Source organism: Cynoglossus semilaevis, chromosome 2, assembly GCF_000523025.1.
Source record: "Cynoglossus semilaevis isolate Cse_v1.0 chromosome 2, Cse_v1.0, whole genome shotgun sequence".
NCBI lineage: Eukaryota > Metazoa > Chordata > Actinopteri > Pleuronectiformes > Cynoglossidae > Cynoglossus > Cynoglossus semilaevis.
In genome coordinates, this window is record NC_024308.1 from 4,021,056 (window position 1) to 4,041,148 (window position 20,093).

The 20,093-nt window shown below is 42.1% G+C and overlaps 1 protein-coding gene across 9 annotated transcripts in view; it reads right to left on the minus strand.

Moving 5' to 3' along the window:
- Positions 1-20,093, minus strand: part of ptprsa (protein tyrosine phosphatase receptor type Sa) — a 190,519-nt gene that overhangs the window by 6,569 nt on the left and 163,857 nt on the right. For all 9 annotated transcript variants that reach the window (XM_025053177.1, XM_017042368.2, XM_017042384.2 and 6 more), the window contains 9 exons: positions 19,738-19,861; positions 17,705-17,880; positions 15,551-15,670; positions 12,792-12,946; positions 11,880-12,165; positions 7,554-7,732; positions 7,287-7,413; positions 7,025-7,150; positions 2,907-3,061 (listed from right to left, as the gene is read on the minus strand). In XM_025053177.1, coding sequence (XP_024908945.1) covers positions 2,907-3,061; positions 7,025-7,150; positions 7,287-7,413; positions 7,554-7,732; positions 11,880-12,165; positions 12,792-12,946; positions 15,551-15,670; positions 17,705-17,880; positions 19,738-19,861 — 1,448 coding nt within the window. The remainder of the gene's footprint in view (positions 1-2,906; positions 3,062-7,024; positions 7,151-7,286; positions 7,414-7,553; positions 7,733-11,879; positions 12,166-12,791; positions 12,947-15,550; positions 15,671-17,704; positions 17,881-19,737; positions 19,862-20,093) is intronic.

Genomic DNA, 20,093 nt, shown 5'->3' on the forward strand with positions numbered 1-20,093 from the left:
GACGGCTGCTGCTGCCTCTGGTGCTGCTGCTGCTGCTCAGTCTAAGCTGAGGTCCTGAAATACTTGAGCGCTGCCTCTCCACTAAGCTGCTTTGCTGCGAAGTGATTTTCACTTCAGTGATGTAACAATAATTGATATGACAACAGATTTATTTGGGCTTCCGACGCCTGTGTCGGTGACTGAAGTGCGGGCCAGATGGTCGCCGGCAGACATTTTGAGATGACGCGCGAGAACATCTACAGACGTGGGCGTCCGTGTGGGACAAAAAGATCACAAATCACTCCATAATGAAGTACACTGACATCTACTACCATCCTCGCTGAGGCTAATCACGCAGAACACATGACTGTTCCAGACACAGATACTATACGCCCACGTACCGTACGACCACCCACCACCCACCCCCACCCACATCTCTCCGCCCTCACCCAGGCCTCTGCCTGAGAGTCACTCACAGCTTGTCACTTAAACTCCCTCAGAGCTCCCGGCTTCCTTCCTTACTTCCTGCGTCTCTCTCTCTCTCCCTCCCTCTCTCCCTCTCTCTCTCTCTCTCTCTCTCCAGGAAGATAGACTCTTCAAGTCTGAAGGCTTGCCGGTCCACTGCCGTCTGAGAGGATTTGGCATCCCCATTCACAGCAAGTAATCAGGCAATTAATGACACAAAGCATGTGGGTCTATTAGATAGTGGCTGAGGTGGAGAGAGGAGGAGAAAGAAAAGAGGTTAGAGAGTGGGAGAAAAGAGGCGCTGAGAGGACGTCTGGATAAATAACTGGAGCACACACGAGACAGAAGATGAGAGAGGGAGAGAGGATTAAGAAACAGACAGATGGGTGGCAGACGGCAGAGGCCCGTGGACACAAGACAAAAAAGTGAGAGAGAGGAAGACATAAGCTCTCCCTGCAAAGATGACAATGGCTGGAAAAGGAGGGAGGAGTAAAGATGAGGAAGAGGAGGAGGAGGAGGAGGATGGAACTACACATCTTTGTTAGAACAAAGTTCTAATCTTCTTGTGGCCATTTAGAAATCCACAGGTTAAGTATGTGATTATCAGCGATTGATTCTATAGGAGTCCATTCTCCACAGCTCACAATGGATTTAATGACATTTTCACTGATTTATTCAGGAGGGCCACAGTATGTAATGTGATTTAATTCTTTTTTTTAATAACTGGAGATTAATAACAGTTTAATAACAGACTCCTTCATTTATCTTCATCTTTTTCAGTCTTGCGGCGGCGGTGGCCGTGACCACTCCCGTTCGCTCCGTCTTGGCTGTGGGTGTGGTCCACCATGGACATTAGACCACATTAGTCTAGTCTACACACATCGACGGGCCATCCAGCCGGTGACCTGGTGACCTGGTGACCTGGTGACCTGACCACCTGGTCCAACCCGTTGCCAGCCACATACTGTAGCTCCTCCTGCACATGAACGTTAGCTGTGATTGTAGTGGAATTGCAGTTGGGTGAAACTAATGACCAAATTCAGGCTGCCCTCACTCATATACAGTATGACAATGCTGAGCGCCCACTGACCCCCAGGGCCGTGCACCACTGACAGCACACTGATCAAACTTAAAGTAAACTATACGTTGGTGCAAAAAGCACAAATATAAACACTTTATGACTACATTTTTATCAAAAAAACATATAAAGACTACACTCTGCCAAACGAAAAAATATTTTCTCATGAATATTTCAGATGATCAACAAGAACGGCCCTAAAAACAGGAAAGTCTTCCATGTTTTTCTCGGACCATTTTCACACTAGTCCGGACAAATCTAAATATATACACAGATTATGTAACTTTTCATCGTGGCTGTTGTGATGCCAGGCTGTTTCTTCTCCAGCAGTAACCAATCCTTTGACTGTAAAGCAGAGCTCTTCCCCTCTCTCCACTAATGGCCTCACAACAAGGCACAGATAACCCTGTAGTATTGGAGCATCCCTGACACATCTTTAAAACTCCCAGTGGGCCATTTGATGGCTGGTGACATCATTGCTTTTTAATGTGGGAGAGGTGATGTTATGTTTGATGATGTAATGGCGCCTTTGTGATAGAAATGCAGATAAAAAAAAAAACCTGTGACCTCTACCTTGTTCTGAAGAACAGGGAATGTTTGTGAGACAGAGGGAAATCATCGACTGTGTTTCATCTGCCATGTTCTAAGATAGTCAAAAGATGTTTTTTTTTTTATCCTTGCATGGATCAAATACAGGTTTGGTTATTTTGTAGAAGAAACCTGAAACATGTTTGAATTCACTCACAGGTCAAACTAAAGGGCAACGAAAGTTGTCAACTGTCGGGCTGATTTAAAATCGATAAAGGGCAACGAAAGTTGTCAACTGTCGTCTCACTACAACTCACTACAAGTCCGTCCATGAATAGTCATAAACCCTGTTGGTGGCCACCACCACCACCACCACCACCACCACCACCAGCAGGCAGCGTTTTTTTAGAGGAGTGTTGTGTGTGTGTGTTGAGTTAATGACGAAGGTTACCTTGAAAGTTACACCTGAGGTGATCAAAATGCATCAGGAGGGATCATAAAAATCAAAAAGAATGGCTGCATGGAACCAGGCGCCTCCTCTTTGTAAATGCCAAGCTGCATCTCAGCTTTATCAATTATGGAGGAGAGGGGTCTGTGGAGGTGCAGGGTGTAGTAGTGTGTGCCTCTGTGTGTAAGAATAGACAGGCTATCAATTCTAAATGTGCTGTTACAAATGCACCACAGGAGGTGCTGTGCCTTCAATCATTAAGGGACCATCACAGTGGGGTTTGCCAGTGTCTTTGGACCGCAGTCTGGGGTGAACCATGTCACAGTCCCTGCTGCTGCGACACGTCACCTTTCAAGAAAACTACATCAATGAACACTCATGGTACGACATGACACCGGTGGGCAGTACCTGCAGTGGACAGAGATTGGTCCGTCCTGTCCAAACTGCTCCTTGGTTTTATGGACCTGGCCGATAAAATCGATGAATCCCTCGCCAGATTTGGGGACGCCTTGCTCTGGCCAATCGGTGAACTGGAACTGCCTTACTGTCCTTGACTGGCCATCCTGCAAACACAGAGGCAAACACACAATGAGGACTGAGAAAAGAGAAGCAGAAATGAAGAGCGTGTCTAAAGGAGACAGAGATGATGGGCACTCCTCCTTGGCATTACAACAGGACTAACATCCAGAGACATTCGTCTTGTCTTGTGGGGTTTTCTTCCAACCAAAGCGATCCGCGTTTGAATTCTGCTTACCGTAATTGAATTATTCTCGACACCACTGAACAACGCAACACAATTATATAAGGCCTTTGAGGGGAAAACTGTGTGTTTGTGTTTATCAAGTCCTTTGTAGGTAGAAAAATAAAAACAAGACAAAATGACACAACAAAGGGACAAGGTGTCCATCACTTCACTAACTCCAAACCAACCCGTGCTGTTGTGATTTTCTTCCCCGTCAATTATTTGTTGTGTGTGTGTGTGTGTGTGTGTGCCATGAGTGGGTCCTACTTAAAGCTAATCAATAGTGTATCTGCCATGAAAAGCGTCTTCTCCCAGACACCATGTTGAATAGGATAATCCTGCGATGCGATCGATGCGAGTGCCTGATGGATGAGCCGGAGCAGGAGGAGAGTGGAGGACTTAACTAACGGGAGGCGGAGTCGGAGGGTGAAAACTGAGAAGAGGAACTCGTACACGCTGACATGGCTGCTGCACAAAATGTCAGTAAGCATTTAATCGCACATTAATTCTGATAAAGTTGAATTAGGAGTAGGAGGCTCAGTGGAGACAGTGGAGACATGTTTTCTGGCTGAAAACACAGCAGTATCGGAGTGGGCGAGTAAGTGGGTGAATTATTTTGATTCAAAAATGATTCTGAAAATGCACTGTCAATAGGTTTGTTTTGTTTTTTTCCCTCTGAAGGAAGTCTGTTCAAGACGTGGCTGAGAAAACAATTTCCCAAGGAACCGTGAGAAGCATTTTTGTACTTTGAGACACAGATTCAGTGGCAGCAGTAAGACGGCCGGGTGTTGATCTTCTCCATCTTCTCCTGATGGTTCTCCGTACTCTGAGACACAGACTTTCATCCAGATGTAACAGTGTCATTCGTTCACAATTGCGTCCCTTTTTTTCTCTCTCTCCAAACTACCTCGACTTATTTGGATGAACGCTCAGACTCGGACCTCATTCCTGAGCAGCAGGTAGCTGATGACAATGAAAAAAATAAATGAAATTTAATCCACAAAGTGAGCCAAAAAATTAGATCTCAACGTCATAACGGCTGCGAACCCTCTTCTCTTTGAGTAAGGGACCTGACGGAGAGCGACTGTTACTGATGCTGGACACGTTTGTCGCTGGAATTAGATTCTTTCAAATGTCAAGCAATTGGACGAGCTCCTCCACTCTGAAGAATTAATCAGGCAGCTGATGATCACACGCTGCCCACTCTGCCTGCTGAGTAAACACAGTTCATATTTTCCCCCTCTTCCTTCAGGTTACCATCCATCCCTGTCAGCTCTCACACATTTAATTATCAGTTTCAATAAAACTAATTAATCTGGTTTGTTTTTTGGCCATGGTGATAAAGGGCTAATCTAACAAATGACTTCTTTAAATTGAAAACTCTCTCTAGTGCTCTACATTAAAAACAGACTTTGGGCGGAGCCAATTACTGTCATCAGGGGAGACTGGGAAAATGCTTGAAAAAGTGTTTATAATTTGATTCACTAAAAGGAAGTCTTCTGTAGTGTTGAAATCTATGTCAGTTTGGTGAATTGCAATCCTATTTGGTGGAAAACGGCTGATAAAGCAAGGTGATTTGTTGACGTCCCAAAGGAACACTGGTCAATGATTATTGACTTTTTCCTTGTTAAGAACAAATGTATTAATTTAAAGGTCAATATCTTTAACCAAACTAATTATTCATTAGTGAATTTAACAAATTAGCATCATTATTTGTAAACAGAAGACAGCCCCTGATGGCCAGCAGTGGTACTGATGATTTTTTGATATAAAAGATCTAGAGTTTTGACTTCCTTGCCAGACTGCTGTAAAGCTGACATGCAACTGAACTGTAACAAACTATAAATTTACAGTTGTGTGTTCACTTCATCTATTTTTGTTTTAATCCTTCAGCTCTGAGGGAGCTCTTGTCGCCGTCTGCGGCACTTTTATTTAGTGCCGCTGTCTCCTCTGCCGATTTGATTTCCCATCAGTGCCAACAAATTGTATTTTGCCACATTATTATATTTGACGAATGCAGCAATTTAAACACCCGCAATTTAAACGTCATCTACAAACTCTATTTGTACAACATCTCATGTCTCTTCTGGTGTTTTATGATGCATTGCATGTTTGCTTTTCTTCCCTTGACTTTGTTTTTCATCACAGAAACATTGTGCCTCAGCAGGGGGATTAAATATGAAAGAGGGGCAAAGACAACAACAAAATGAACCAGGCGAAGAAAGAAAGACAGAATGGGGGGGGCGGAGGGGGGGAATTTTACACACAACCTAGGGGCCCACGCGGCGTGTCAAATTGTGTGATTAAATACGTGACTGGCTCCAAAGATGTGAGTGCTGAGGCGTGGAGTCCGTGGTATTACTGTGCAGAGGCATGCAACCCACAGGCACGGGCGTGCACGTGCACAAACACAGCGCGGCGCGTGCAGATCTGATGTATGACACGTTAGGGTTAAACCTAGTTTACACTTACACACTGTCGCATGCATACATCATCAGTGAGATGGACTTAAAACCCTTTAAATCTACACACAATGCAGAGGCCACTTCACATGCAGCGCCTCCTAACAATCCACACTGACCTCACTTTAACATCAGATTCAGATTGTGCACAGATTGTTAAGTATTTTCTCTCTCTTTTGCCTTTTTCTCTGCGCTCCTGTAGCCTTGACTCTGATCGCGGCTGACAGTCTGTCTGACTCCACTGTGTGCTTTGATGATTTAGTCCCCTTTAAAAACGGTCCAAAACACCAACACCATCCATAACACTGGCCTCATGTGCATGCGTGAATCCAGGCTTTATCAGTGAGGGAAACCAATTAGTCTTGAAGAATTAGTGTTTGTTATTAAAGAGTGTCCACGTGTGATTCAGTAATAAAACACATGAGGAAGAACAGAGGAAAACCAGACAATCTATGGTTTTGTTTTCAGGTTTTGTATATAAATGACAAGATGTGGATCTGTGTGTGTGTGTGTGATATTGCTATACTCGCGGGGACATTTGTTGGAACGCTATTGCGTTTTGCAGGTCCACGCTGTTGTCAATTGGGTGTTATATAAACACAAAACAGATATTATTTATATAATTACTTCTTTGCTACGGGAAAAGGACAACATTGACTAAATATGAAGCTTTACAATAAAATAGGATGCTACAATAGTCACAAATATTCATTCATATATAGATACATTATATATTTATATGCATATATATGTGTATATGTAATTTATTTGTATATTCATAATTTTCTCATCTCTCTTAGAATGCAGTATTGGAACATTTAAATATCATGTTGATTGTCATGTATCTTGATAAGAAAAAGAAGCCAAAATTAGCATCACTTGGAATTAAAAGAGAAGAAAAAGAAAATTTGCAAAATTCTCCGGATCATCCGTCAGTCTGGCACCTTTTAATTAAAACAAATAAAATTTTGCCACACTGCAGCAACATTTTGATTTGGTATTCCTCATTCTGGAGAAATTCTCAAGAAAAACAAAAACAAATAGTGTCGCACCAGTCACACTGCAGCCGTCAGATTACCAGGACATACAGCATCATTCTATGGCTATTCCAGACATAATACAATGGTAGAAACTGCTGATGAGCTGCTGCAGCACTCTGTGTTCTTTAAAGTGAACGGCAGTGACACCTAAAGAGTTCTGATAACAAATCAATACAAAGCTTATCTGAATCATGATGAAATTATTGATCGCGGCCACCAAAGAGAGTAGAGGTGACAATACAATATCAAGTCCACGCTAAGCAACATTTTAGTATGTCTTACCCTGGCATCCGTGACCTTGAACTCTCTGAGGATGTACTGGGGCATGTTGTACTCCGCCATGGGATCCACCACAAAGTACTGATACCGGGCGGAGCGCTCAGCGGGCCAGTACTGGTGACATTTTTCCTGTTTGGGCACGCAAACAGAAAATAACCTGAAATGTGTACTTTAACGTCACGTTATGTTGACATAAATCATTTGAAACACTGCAGGTAAAAAATGTATCTGAATGCATGTCAGTGTAGTCGTGCTCTGGTCTTACCCGTCCCATCTCTCTCAGTTTGGTCAACATGACTACAATGGTTGAATTGTTCTCCCAGAGCATTCTCCAGAAGTCTTCTGTGGTCTCTGCCAGAGGTCCCTGTGTGGCAATGTAGGCCCTCTGTTGCCTGCAAATACAATGAAAAAAACAAGCTCGTCTTATTAGTCAGCATCATTTAGAGAAAAAAAAAATCAACCTTGTATTCCACTTGGAGACTCTTGTAAAGAGTAACAGAGCAGTAAAAACACAGTCACTGTAGACTCCCACCTGTATCCATCAATGAAACTAGCATTGATGTAATCAGATCCTTCCACGCCTCTTATTGGCTGAAGGCTGACGCGTGAGGTCTCGTAGGGCATGATGTTGACCAGTCGGTTCTTGAACTTGTTATAGGGAATGTTGGCACTGATGAAACGTGAGGTGTGAGCTTTGGAGTTGGCCAAACGCTGGGGAGAAAAAAAAAAAGAAGAGAAATTGGAAAATGTCACAGCAATTATGACTGACAAAAATGAATAAAAAGAGAAAGACTCTGGAGTAAAGGAGCCAAGAGAGGATGACACAGGGAAGGGGGAAAGTGTGAAAGGATGAAGAGAATATCGGTGATAAAAAAGAGAGATTTAATCTGAACTGATGCTTCGCTCGGCTCCAACCACTAACACCACCACATTGTTTATCAAAAACAGGCTTATCAGAAATACTGTTTTCAATGTTATCTCCTATCTGACGTCTGCAGCCCTGCAGGGTCAAAGGATATGAAACATGACACCCACAGCCAGACTAACAAGACTCTGCACCGACACTGTGGAAAACAGAAAACTTGTCTGTAACTGGGTCACCACAGTACAAAGTGGGCAAAACACACAGGCTCACACAGAGATGTTCCGAAAGAAACACACACACACACACAGTGCTTCACAACCAACATGAAAAGCTGTACTGCTACATCATCGTCAGATAGACTTGAGTGGGAGTTTGTGGGTCAGCAAGTTGACAGATCTCCTCCTTTTGGCTTCAGTGTCTCAACTAAGACTTTGTCTGTGTATGTGTGTGTGTGTGTGTGTGCAAATTGAAATCACCCATATGTGATTATTTAGGGCTATTTTAGACAGAGGAAAACACGATGCACTCACACTGACTGCCTTGCGAGAGACAAGTGAGAGAAAGATGAGCCACCGCATCCACCGCAGAGGGAGTAGAGATATTTCCTCCACTTCCTGTCCTGTCATTTCTTATCAAAAGCCCTTCCTCTCACACCTCCACTTTCTCACATTTCCTGTCATATTCATTTCTCTTTCTCCTTCACCGGTATCTCCTGGTCAGTGGCTGCTTGGCATGTGCCAAGATCATGTCATCCCTCACCCCCTCCGCCCCCTTTCTCCCTCATTTTCACCCTCCGGTACTGTTCCGCTTTTTGATCTTTGTTTCAAAAAGATACCTGGAAAGGCTGGAGTTGGCCTGGAAAAACAGACAAGGTTGAAGCTGCAGAACCAGACTGAGCAGGGAACAAAGTCGAACCCAGGAGTCCGTCATCCAGCAGGGCAGCGCAGCACACAGAGTACCTGCAGTCGTGGCTGCGGCCAGTTCTTTACCATTAAAGTGCGGTATATCTTGAAAACTACACAATCTCTGTTTCTAGAAATGTTGGTTTACTAAAGAAAGACCAAGTTGACATGTTTTATTTATTACAGTTTGAATAAATATACATAATAAAATTTGGATTTTAATATTTAGTTTAGCACGATGGTCAAAAACAAGGGCCTGAGTGCAGCAGATTATTATTTTTTTAGATCTACCAGTATCTGATGATATCTTTTCCACACAGATGATGCATTTACAGCACTGACATGAGTGGTCTTCACAGGAAATTGACAGCAATTAAATTTAGCCTCGACCTTTCCTGCCATAGCCACCCTCTCACCCAGGAGCCCCTTCACCAATCCACTTCCACTGAGCGGGATGCCAGAGTTTTCCTAACCCAGCTGAGACGTGATCTCTTCAGCCCATCTGCCCCGGGGTCTCCTTTCAGATCAGCATGCCTGAAGCACCTCCTGAGGGAACTGTCCATGAGGCGTGATGACTAGACGTCTGTACCAGCTCGGCCTGCCCTGTTCAAATGTGTGTGACTTTCTTCTCATGTCAAGGCAAAACAGCTGATGACCGTTGTCCTGATTTATTTGATCCTGATCCCGATCTTTCATCTTGACATCTTGACTTCTGTTTCTGTGCTTATGTTTTTCAAGGACCAACAAGTCAATACAAGGACCACATGGTGGATTGATTCTCTGTCTCCTCTATATCAGGGCTGTTACGTTCGTTGTACTCTAAACTGCTGATTCCAAACCACTGTGAGAATGACTAAATAGTCACTAAACCCTCACCACTAGATGGTAGCAAATGGCTTTAAAAAATAAAAAAAGTGAGAGACTCAGTCTTATTGAAGGCGATCATGTGTGTATTTCTGCAATTCCTGACAGGATGACGGGGTTGTGTTCAACTAAACGAAACAATGAAGGTTTCACAAAACTATTCATGACAGTTTTGTATGGTCATGAGAATTACTGATGTAACATATGTGCTGTAACAAAAACAGCACATCTTTGTCTCCATATGTGGCCCCTCAGTGATAAGCAATAGAAAATGAATAACTTCATTCAAATGTCTTGAGTGTTGGAACATTTCAACTTTTGTTTTATTTTGTGGGAGTTGTTTCCGTGTTTGGATCGGGATCACTCCAACAACCTTCTCAGAATGTAAATCATGTCTTTGCTGTTTTATTTAAAGTGAATCCTAGTAACGTATTTCTGTTTTTGTGATTCCTGTCCTGTTGTGTTTCTGAAGACTCTCTGCACATAGGTTGTGGAAACACACGTTTCCTGTGCATAAATCTTTCTTGAAACATGCTTGTTATTCAGGCATGCATAAAGAAGCGACCCCCCCCAGGTCTGTCTTCCTCTTCTAGGTTCGATCTGCCACTTGAGCTCCATCGAAACCCCACGAGTCACAATTTAACTCAGCGGGACAGAGTTTCCCTGCTGAGAATGACATTGGCCATCACTGTCACTTTAACGCTGCATTCTGTGGAATCATTTAGCGCCACGTTAGCATACAGTTGTCCTCTTCCCATTAGCTAAACCTCCTTCCCTCTGTTCGCCCTGGTGTCCACCTCCATTCTTCATAATCAAGAATTAATTACTTCCTCAGCCCCAGATCCTCCTCACAGACACAGACTCTTTTTTGTCCTGACTATAGTCTGGATGTTATTAATTGAGTTTTGACTCCTTACGCCAGCTCAGCACTATCCCTGTTGCAGATGACCATGGAGATTCCATCACCACTGTGTACTGCTGGGAAAGAGAGGGGGACACAGCAGCAGTATTATCGTTTCATGTCGGGGGTACGGAGTGATGAATGGAGGTAAGAAGACTGATCATCTGTGGATGTAGTGATGTAGCAGCACTGAGAAGGGACTCATCCAGGTGCCGTCATGGACAGATGTGGACTGCAGGCAGACCAGTTGTGTTTGTAGTAGGGAGGCCCAGTACCAAATAATCATACTTTTACTTATTACTCCTACTCTCATCATCACAACAAGCTGCACACTGCTCAGGGCAACTCAGAGTTCTTGTTTTTCTTGTTTAAGCAGGTCAGCATTTGGAGGGCGAGGCAGTAGTTATTACATTTGTCATTGTCCATAAAAAGAAAAAAAAAGAAAAAAGAACCTGTCATTAAAAATAAATGTTTTCATCATGCTTCTTATATAAAAAACGTTTGTCTCCATCATCAGTTTGTATAAAAACACACTTTCAATTTGTCAATTTTCACTGTTAGCCTGGACATGAATCAGTCATTTAATACGCAACTACGTTCAGGTTTGAGCTGCACTGCAGCCAGAACTCATTTGTCTCACGCATGAAAGATTAAAAAGAGTCTCTTTGCTTGAGCATATTATTACATATTCAGGAACATTAACGGAACCAAAGCAGTGGGCAATTCAATTTACCAGCTTATTACATCGTAGGAGCAAATGATTAAGTTACTGAAGTGAGGCTACAAATGATTTTGCCCTTTTTTTCACCCTATAATCACGGCAAACAACACAAAGTCAGGATGAGAACTCTGTAAAAGATTTGAATCTGAACCCCCCCCCCCAAAAAAAAATCTACTTAAAGAGACACACATAATGCCTGTTGTTTAACATCAGGACGTTCTGTGAACTGCATCCTTGCCCAGCTCAAACATTTCTCTCCTGTTTCCCCAACAGACTTCTTTAATCATCCATTTTGTGTCTTTGTCCGTCCATTTAGTTTCACAGTTGCCAGAAACTGAAAAAACCCTTACATTTGCCGGTCAAGAGCTGTGACACGACGGGTCATAATTCCAAAAGTAATTACCGCCACCCGCTATTAAATACCATCAAATACTGACGTAGATAAATCTGAAAGACAATTGAATTATCTATAGAAATTTAGTGTAGAATTCATGACGCTTATTAAGCGACTTTAAAAACAGATAATCTGAGTCCATGTTTTTCACTCAGTAAAGTAAAACCCCTCTTACACATAGACATTAAAGTTACCCCACTGTTTGATGTACCTTGAATTCCAGCTCCATGCCAGTGACATGCTCTCCGCTCTCAACCTGGGCCAGCTTCTGGATGTAGGAATAGAGGCTCCTGGCGGCCACCTCAGTGTTGCCACAGGCCACTGCCTCCAGCAGGGCATCGTGGATGAAGCTGTACTGGTCCTCCGTCTGCACCATGTAGTTCCGCTGTGACCGCATCAGCGTCACGTGGCCGTAAATGTCGACCGTCTTCTCGTGCTTGATACGCTCAAGCATGGCGTCGATGACGATGAAGCAGCCCGTCCGCCCGACTCCGGCGCTGCGGGAGGATTTATAGGGAAGGAGTGAAATTTAAAGTTTAAAGGAAGACACACGCATAAAATGTTTTTATTTTTAAAGCCCTGAGGTGGCGCCGCAGCAGGAAATATTTGTTGCCCTAATACGGGGCCTTGTCACAATTATGTTGCTGGGCTTTAACTGTAATTTACAGTCATTCTCCCTGTTAAAATATTAAAGCAGAAGCTGATTATGTATGTCCAGTAGTGCTTGTAAATTTGTTGTGGCATTATGGTTTAAATAATTGAGTAGGAGAGCACAACGGAGAGAAATATCGTAATGGCTAAAGAGGGAATAAAGAACAAACCGAAAATAACTGCACCACAAAAGGAGTGTAATGGTGACTAGACGTCGTCGTGGCAAAATGAAATGTTTAAGGTTACATTTAAATAGTTATATTTTTAAAGAAGCTTTTCATTTAGCAATAAAATGTAAAAGAGCAGAAGGGCGGGGCAGGGAGAAAGGAATTACAATTTAAAGCAATTGAAATATACTGTATTATACATCTTATAGAGATCTATGATAAGGCTCATGATGTGGAAAGTGTTTCGGTTTGGAATATAGAATCAGTGGAGTGCTATTGGACCACCTCTTAACTTTAGAAATTACCTGCAGTGAGCGATGATGGGGCCTGCGTCAGGTGGGTTACAGGTCTTCACTCTACGGAGGAACGCCAGGAAGGGGGTTGGATATTCTGGAACACCGTGATCAGGCCACGCCGTGAACTGGAACTGACGAACCTCCCGCTTCTCACTAGAGCCATTCTGAGGTACGAAGAGACGAGGGGAGAGAAGGTTGGTTAGTGACATCACTCTGATGGGCTCATACTGGAACAAAGGTAAGCGGGAATGTTTTTCAGAAAATCCCAGGGCCACTAGGTGGTGCATTCTTTCACAGTGACGCCCTTCTGTTCTGTTGGTGGTTGGTGCAGTTCTGTGGAGTCAAAGTTCTTCGTTGTAAGGTTATACCCGTTACTCCTGCGGCTACAATGAGTACAAGGACCGAGAGAAGTGCAGCGTTGCATCCGTCTGTCCTGCTGTGATTACCTGCTAACTCAGTCATGTCTATAATGAGGTCATGCTGTGTTCTGCCCCTGGTGGAGGTACCAGGTCATTACCTCTGCTTTCATAGCCTCCTTACATTTATAAATAGTAAGAGAAAAATGCTGCAGACTCGACCTTCGACTATTTTAGGAGATACGCCCACTCCCATTCACCAGGATGGTTGGGTGAAACACAGCGTGAATCACCGACTGCTGCAGCATCATTAAAATGGGTGTAACTCTCCTAAAATGAGACTCTTGCGGCTGATCAAATGATGCAATCATATCTATAGGAGGCAGCGGAGGAACATCTTTATATTCACATGTTCCTGCTTCAGAACACCTGCAGATACATGCAGCAGACCCCGCCATTACCCGGCTCCCTGTCAGCTCCAGACTCCAACACAGCTCTCAAGGCATCAAAGACACCAGCTGAGATCCAGAGGAAGACTTTGAGAAGGATGAGTATAAAGAAAGGAAAAGCACTCCCTTGCATAATTCTCTCCTCTTCTCTCCTCTCCTCTCCTCTCTCAAGATGATCTAATGCAGGTACAGTTGGCATATCAATGAGGAGCTCCTGCCTGCCTGACAGAAAGACTCGTTTCTTGCTGAATAAATGAATAAATGAGTGTAGTAATTAAAATAAATCTGACCTATCATACTTCTGATACGTATCTATTTTTTCACTCTGAACATCACCTGGCTCTACTCGTGGAAGACAGTAGGAGTGATTGCTGCCGTGTTAATATTTCCTATGTTTTTCTAAAGACCTCATTTATGTACAAACTTCAAACAAATCCAAGGATATTTTTTTTTCTCCCAGAGATTAGAAAATGGAAACAGCCGAGTGAGACTTTGCGGCACCGACTGCTTTCATAGGGATGAGGAAGAAGATATGTCATGAAGGAATCTTATCAGTTGTCTGATGGAGGCTGCAGAATGTAAATGAGTCTGAATGTCAACCAGCCAGCTCCTCGGCTCCATAAAGCTGCCGCTGTCGTAGCGTCTTCACAGTCAATGGTTCGCTTTGTTGCTCTCTCACTTAATATATAAAATACAGAGCAGCTGACGTTCTATGGTTTTAACAGAAAAAACCCCAAAACAAACAAAAATCTTTTGATGGCCCATAAATTGCGTTTGCACGACCGTGAGGAGAGCGATACGGTCGGTGAGAGAGTGGATGTGCATGTAGATGTGTTCCGCCGTGCTTTTGTGTTCGTTGTGCTTCTGTGTGTGTGTATTTACATGCACTTTAATCATGGTTTATGTCCGTATGACATCATATTTATGCATCTGTGCCGAGCTATGTAAATGCATTGGATTTTTTTTTTTATGTGCACGTGAGCTTGCATGTATGTGCATATGGGCTTTCTCTGGAGAATATTTCATCTCTGTGTACTCGAGTGTGTGTGTGTGTGTGTGTGTGTCTTTATGTGTGTGAATGTGGCATAAGAGCAGTGTGCCAATTATGCATATTGAGTTTCTCTTGTGCTCACTTTACCTAAGTGCTCTAATTTGGCAGATGCGCATAAACAGATGATCTACGGAGGAGAGGGAGAGCGGAACAAGGTGAGAGCGATGCGATGGAAGGACAATGAGGACAAAATCTCTGCATATTTTTACATTAAACTGAAGAAAAACTGTGTGCACTTTTGTAAAAGAGGCAAACGTTGTGTCGGACGCTTTCACAAAAACGTAAAAGTCATTATCAATTCAGATCAAATGCTTTGTAAACTGTTTGAGTATTTTTTTAAAAAATATCTGCATTTGTGTTTTTAAAGATCATTTATTACATTTGTCTTCTGTGAATTAACACAACAGTCAGTGAGAGTTTATGAAATGCATCCTGCTACTCAAACGTAATAAAACGAAAACTAATTTATGTGAATGTCAACGGCCAATCAACACTGCAATGAGCCAAACTAAAAATACAAATTCAAGTGGCCTAGTATTTTTTTTATATAAACTATTCATTAAAAGAACTGTCCTTGAAAGGCTGTGTAAAGGGATATCACATTTACTGAAATAAATATGAAATTGAGCAACAAGTCCTTGACATTGTTGTCCCTCAGAGTGAGTTCCGTGAACCATTTATTTTCTGCTTCTTTTCGGTTTTGGTTGATAAAGCAGAAATAAACGATTAAAAAAAATAAAAGGATGGTTTTGATGACTTTCAAAAAGTCCAGATGGCTTCTTTTTACGGCAGAATGTACTGAACACAGACTGGATGCTTGACAGGGAAATGCACCACTCCACAAAATAAAATATTACAGATTGATAAAACAGTAACACACGGTTTTACCGACAAAGAAGAAAATCATCATACCTTGTGCAAGGAGAAAGTGCGGACGCAGAAAGTGGCTAGTTCTATCGTGTCCAGCAGAGTCACTTGGGTCATTCCATACGTTTCTGTGCCACGACTTGGCCAGTACTGGTCACATTTAATCTGAGAGAAACAGATGAACTGAATGTTAGACACAGTGTGTTTAATTATAATAATAAATTGTTTCAAATATATGCAAAATAGACATATGAATATAAAGTCGGGCAAAACACACCAAACATGTTTTCCTTTTCAACACCGATGCACTGTTTGAGTTCATTTAATACTCATAATAAACCCCCTGTGGATTAAAACATCAGGCAGTGCAGACAGAAACACCAAGGTGGATACTCTTCATTTCTCAAAGTGATAAACACCAGTGAACAGGTGTGTCAGGAATTCAGGAAATGTGGTGAAATCTGGCAGCTGAAACCTCTGAACCTGTTGTCTCTGGTTTAAGGTTAAAGTCAAGATCTGCTGCTTCTCCTATCTGGAGCTCATCAAGGTCCCTGACGACAGTCACCTCCTTCAGCCCAGCAGTAGAAATAGCTGCTGTCTTGGAAGGATGGAATTTGCCATCTGAATAATGAAACAGGATGAGCTTCATGTTGATTTCCTCTCAGGAACCTGAAGCAGCTTACTGTGACTGTGATGATGGAAACTGGTGGCCAAACACGTAGATGATGTCTGCTTTGTCACCATCTACTGTTTCCCTTTTTTTTTTTTTTTTGCACGTTGTGTTCCATAAATAAGAGTGGTGTCATCAGCAAACAGCTGTATACAAGTGATAAGGCCAGCACAGCCATTAAGTCATTTATCAAATTTTTTTAATAATGTAATCCAAATATTTTTCAATTCAGAAATCATCTCGCACAAAAACTCTCTGAATTTATTTTAATTGTAATTGCACCGACTTTTACTGGGCTCCGTCGAAACGAGTCGTTCATTACAGTGAATGTGAATTGCCAGCCGACAGCTGATACGATGTGACAGCAGCTGAGGGAGATGCACTGCACAACAACTTTCTCTTCCATTTCCTGCTCGTGCTGACACTGAAGTTCTACTTCACCTCCGCAATCCTGATCACGTTTGACAGCAGAGGAACGTGCGTGCCAGCATGCCGGAAAGGGAAACAAGTGGAACTAGATACAGGGAGTGAAAATGAGTGGAGACACCTGGGGTTAATGTACCCGATGTTGACATAGGTTTGAGTTGACAGGATGAAACACCGTAGCTGGCTTTTTGACATTTAAGTCCACTGCTCTGCCGCCGAGAACATTATTCCCATAGATGTTTTCTTCCGGATGCGCTCACGCTATTTGGCTCCATTTCATTTTTTTTTCTTGATTTATTTGAACTTAGAAACAGTTATGACAGGTGGTTATTACTGCTGGCGAACATGACTACTTTCCAATTCTTCGAATACTTAAGACAGCTTTTCTGTTTTGTTCTGTTTTCACAGCAGAGGCTGTGATTCTCTCACACTGTTTACCATCTGATAGGTGTAAAACTCACAGGTTATAACAAATAGAATGTGTTTGTGTCATGCACATATACTTTTTATATACAGTATTAAACAAAAAACCCATAGGCCAAGAACACAAGTCTGTCATCTCTGCTGAACAGAACTGTACGAAAAGACAAATAAAACGGAACTCAGAATAAATGACGTTTCATTTATTTCTGAAATTATTCACTTCAACCTGTTTTTCTGGGCAACTTTCTGCCTCCTTCCACTCCCATCTGTCGGTTGAAGGGTGTAAACAGAAGGACTGGTCACAAGTGTAAGAAGAAATAAAAAAAATAAAAAAACCCTCAATGGTGCTCCACACCCTATATTTAATTTTATATCCCTGCACTGTGTACTTGGAGAACTCAAACTTTCCCAGATCACTGTGGAAAACTCGCAATAGCTCAAAGTTTCTTCAGCAAATAGAAAGAGAAAAGCCAAACCAACTGTGCTGCCCATGACATTCAGGTACGCAACAGGGGAAATCAATGCAAAGCTGTGCCATTTTCAGCAGCTGGTTCTCGGGCTCAGTCTCTCTCAATTATTTGAGGTCTAAGTTAAAAAGCAGAATAATAAAGTGGTGAACTGGAGGAAACCCGTCTGAGCTCTGCCCGGCGTTTCTGCTGAACTTGGCAGGATGGACTCACCCGTGACTTCTCCTCCAGTCTGGTCATCATGACCACAGTGGCTGCCCTCTGTTCCCACACCATCCTCCAGAAGTCTCCGAACGTCTCTGATAAAGGACCCTGTGTGGCGATGTAGGCGTTCTGCTTCCTGTAACCGTCAATGTAGTTGGCGTTGATGTAGTCGCTGCCGGTGATACCTGGATACAAACAAAACAAGGTTTGGGATGTGAATATTCGCAGCTGAATAAAAGAAAAAAGTAACAGAACTTTAAAAACAAATTGGAAAATCTTTGAATAAAAATAATATTTTGAAATAAAATCAGAATTTTTAAGTCATACAAGATGAGCAATGACTGTTGATACATAAATACATAATTGTAGTAATATCTATGAACAGTAAAGTAGTAGATATATGATATTTCAGCTGTGAGAGTTTTCAATATCTATCCATAAAAAACGGTCACATCTTCTTGACTGACATCTCTTCAGTCAAGCACAACAACAAAAACAAAAAAACAACAGCCCTTGACTGGATTCAAGTGAAAGAGGAGACAGAGACAACAGCAACAAAGGTGGAGAGGAGTTTGACGGAGAAAGAGAGAAAAAAAAACTGAGACTGTGGAAGAGGTACTGAGAAGAGAAGGATGGAAACAAAACAGGAATAATGACAATAATATATATATATAAAAACCCTCCATGTCATTAAAACCACTTCCACGTCGAACACTCTGACTGTGCTGCCTTGTTTAGTCATAGGTAAGTGAACAGAGAAAGGCGGCGTGCTTGAATTGTTCTTCTGCTGCGACTAATGGCAGAGTTACTGCAGTGTAAAATAGAAATTTCAGACTTGATTAATTTATGTATTTATGTGCAAGACGCACAGTTTTTTTTCTTTCCTAGGGATAATATTGTTATGCACATTCAGTTCCCTCAAATTGGCCTGACTGTTGTGAGCTGCTGAAACAGAGTCAGAACAGTTAGCTCACATAAAAAATAAATAAATAAAGTGCTAGGAGTTTGGCACGAAAGTGAGTGAGTGACTGAGGAGTCGAGAGTGATGCAACACCGGAACACTGTCAGCAGTAAAGGGTGACAACGTCTGACAATGTCCCCTGGGATTTAACAACCAGAGAACGACGTTTACTGGCTCTGATTCAGTCTACGGCCAGTTAGAGAGAAAGGGGGAGGGAGAGAAAGAGAGAGGGAGAGAGTGAGAGTCGTGACATGACAGATTTGACAAGACAAATAGAACAGAAAAAAAAAACAAAACACTGGTTAAACTCCTGAGCCACTCACTGAGAACATGATAAAAATGGAACCAAAGATGAGCACGAAACAAATCACCCCAGGAAATAATCTGATTGGTTAAAGTCCTCAGCTGCTCAGGACCGAGTTAAGGTGAAATCCTCACTTTAGCTGTCAACAGAATCAGTTTTATTCCACAAATTTATAGTTTCCTGACAATTCAATTGGGCCAAATTGACTTTGAACTTCACGTGAAGTGAATTGTTCTGACTGGCCTCTTACTGCAGTCTTGGCGTTGGATACTGATGGAAATCCCAGCCCAGTAGCAGAGAGAGTTTTTGTCCTTTTGTCTTATGAATAAAGTGCTAGAAGGTAAAAAAAAAAACAGATTTGTTTTTTTTATAATTTTTTTAATGTTTTTAATCACACTTTTAACTACACTTTAATTATTTTTATATACATATTTCTAATGTATTTTATTAAATTGCATTTATTAAAATATTAATATTTTGATTAGATTTTTTTTAATTTTTAGAGATTATATTTTAAAATATTATATTATATTTTGTCTTTACTTTTCTTTTTTTTACAGTAAATTAAAGCCAGGTTGTTATTGTAGAGACTGTATTTAGTGTATATCGTTTCACTCTGATGTTTCTGTTCCGTCTTCCTGCCGTACCATCTGTTCTAGTTCCTCTCTGTTCGGTAAAAAAAAAAAAAAAGATTATAGCTAAAATGAAATGGAACTTCTTTTCTCTTCCCTCTGCGGTGGTGAAGGTGAAGATGTGTGGGGTTTGGCCGGGCCTTACCGTCGATGGGAGCCAGGATGACACGGGAGTGGTCGTAGGCGATGACGTTGGCGTAACGATTTTTGGGCTTGTTTACCTCCAGATTGGAGTGTTCCCAGGTGAACTGCTGGCCGGGATCAATAGACTGAAGGAGACAGAGACAGACAGAACACGCACAAATGAAGGAGAAATCAGAAGAGCTGGGGGAGGAGCCCAGCAATTATACAGCCTGAACATTAGAAAAAACAGGAGGGGAGGGGTTTGGGGAGGGGGGGGGCTAATTTGACCATGGTAAAAAAATAGAAAAAACACTTCCTGGTACCTGCTGCTTTGGCAGTACACGGTCTTTTATCAAATTCATTAATGTAGTGTGTGTA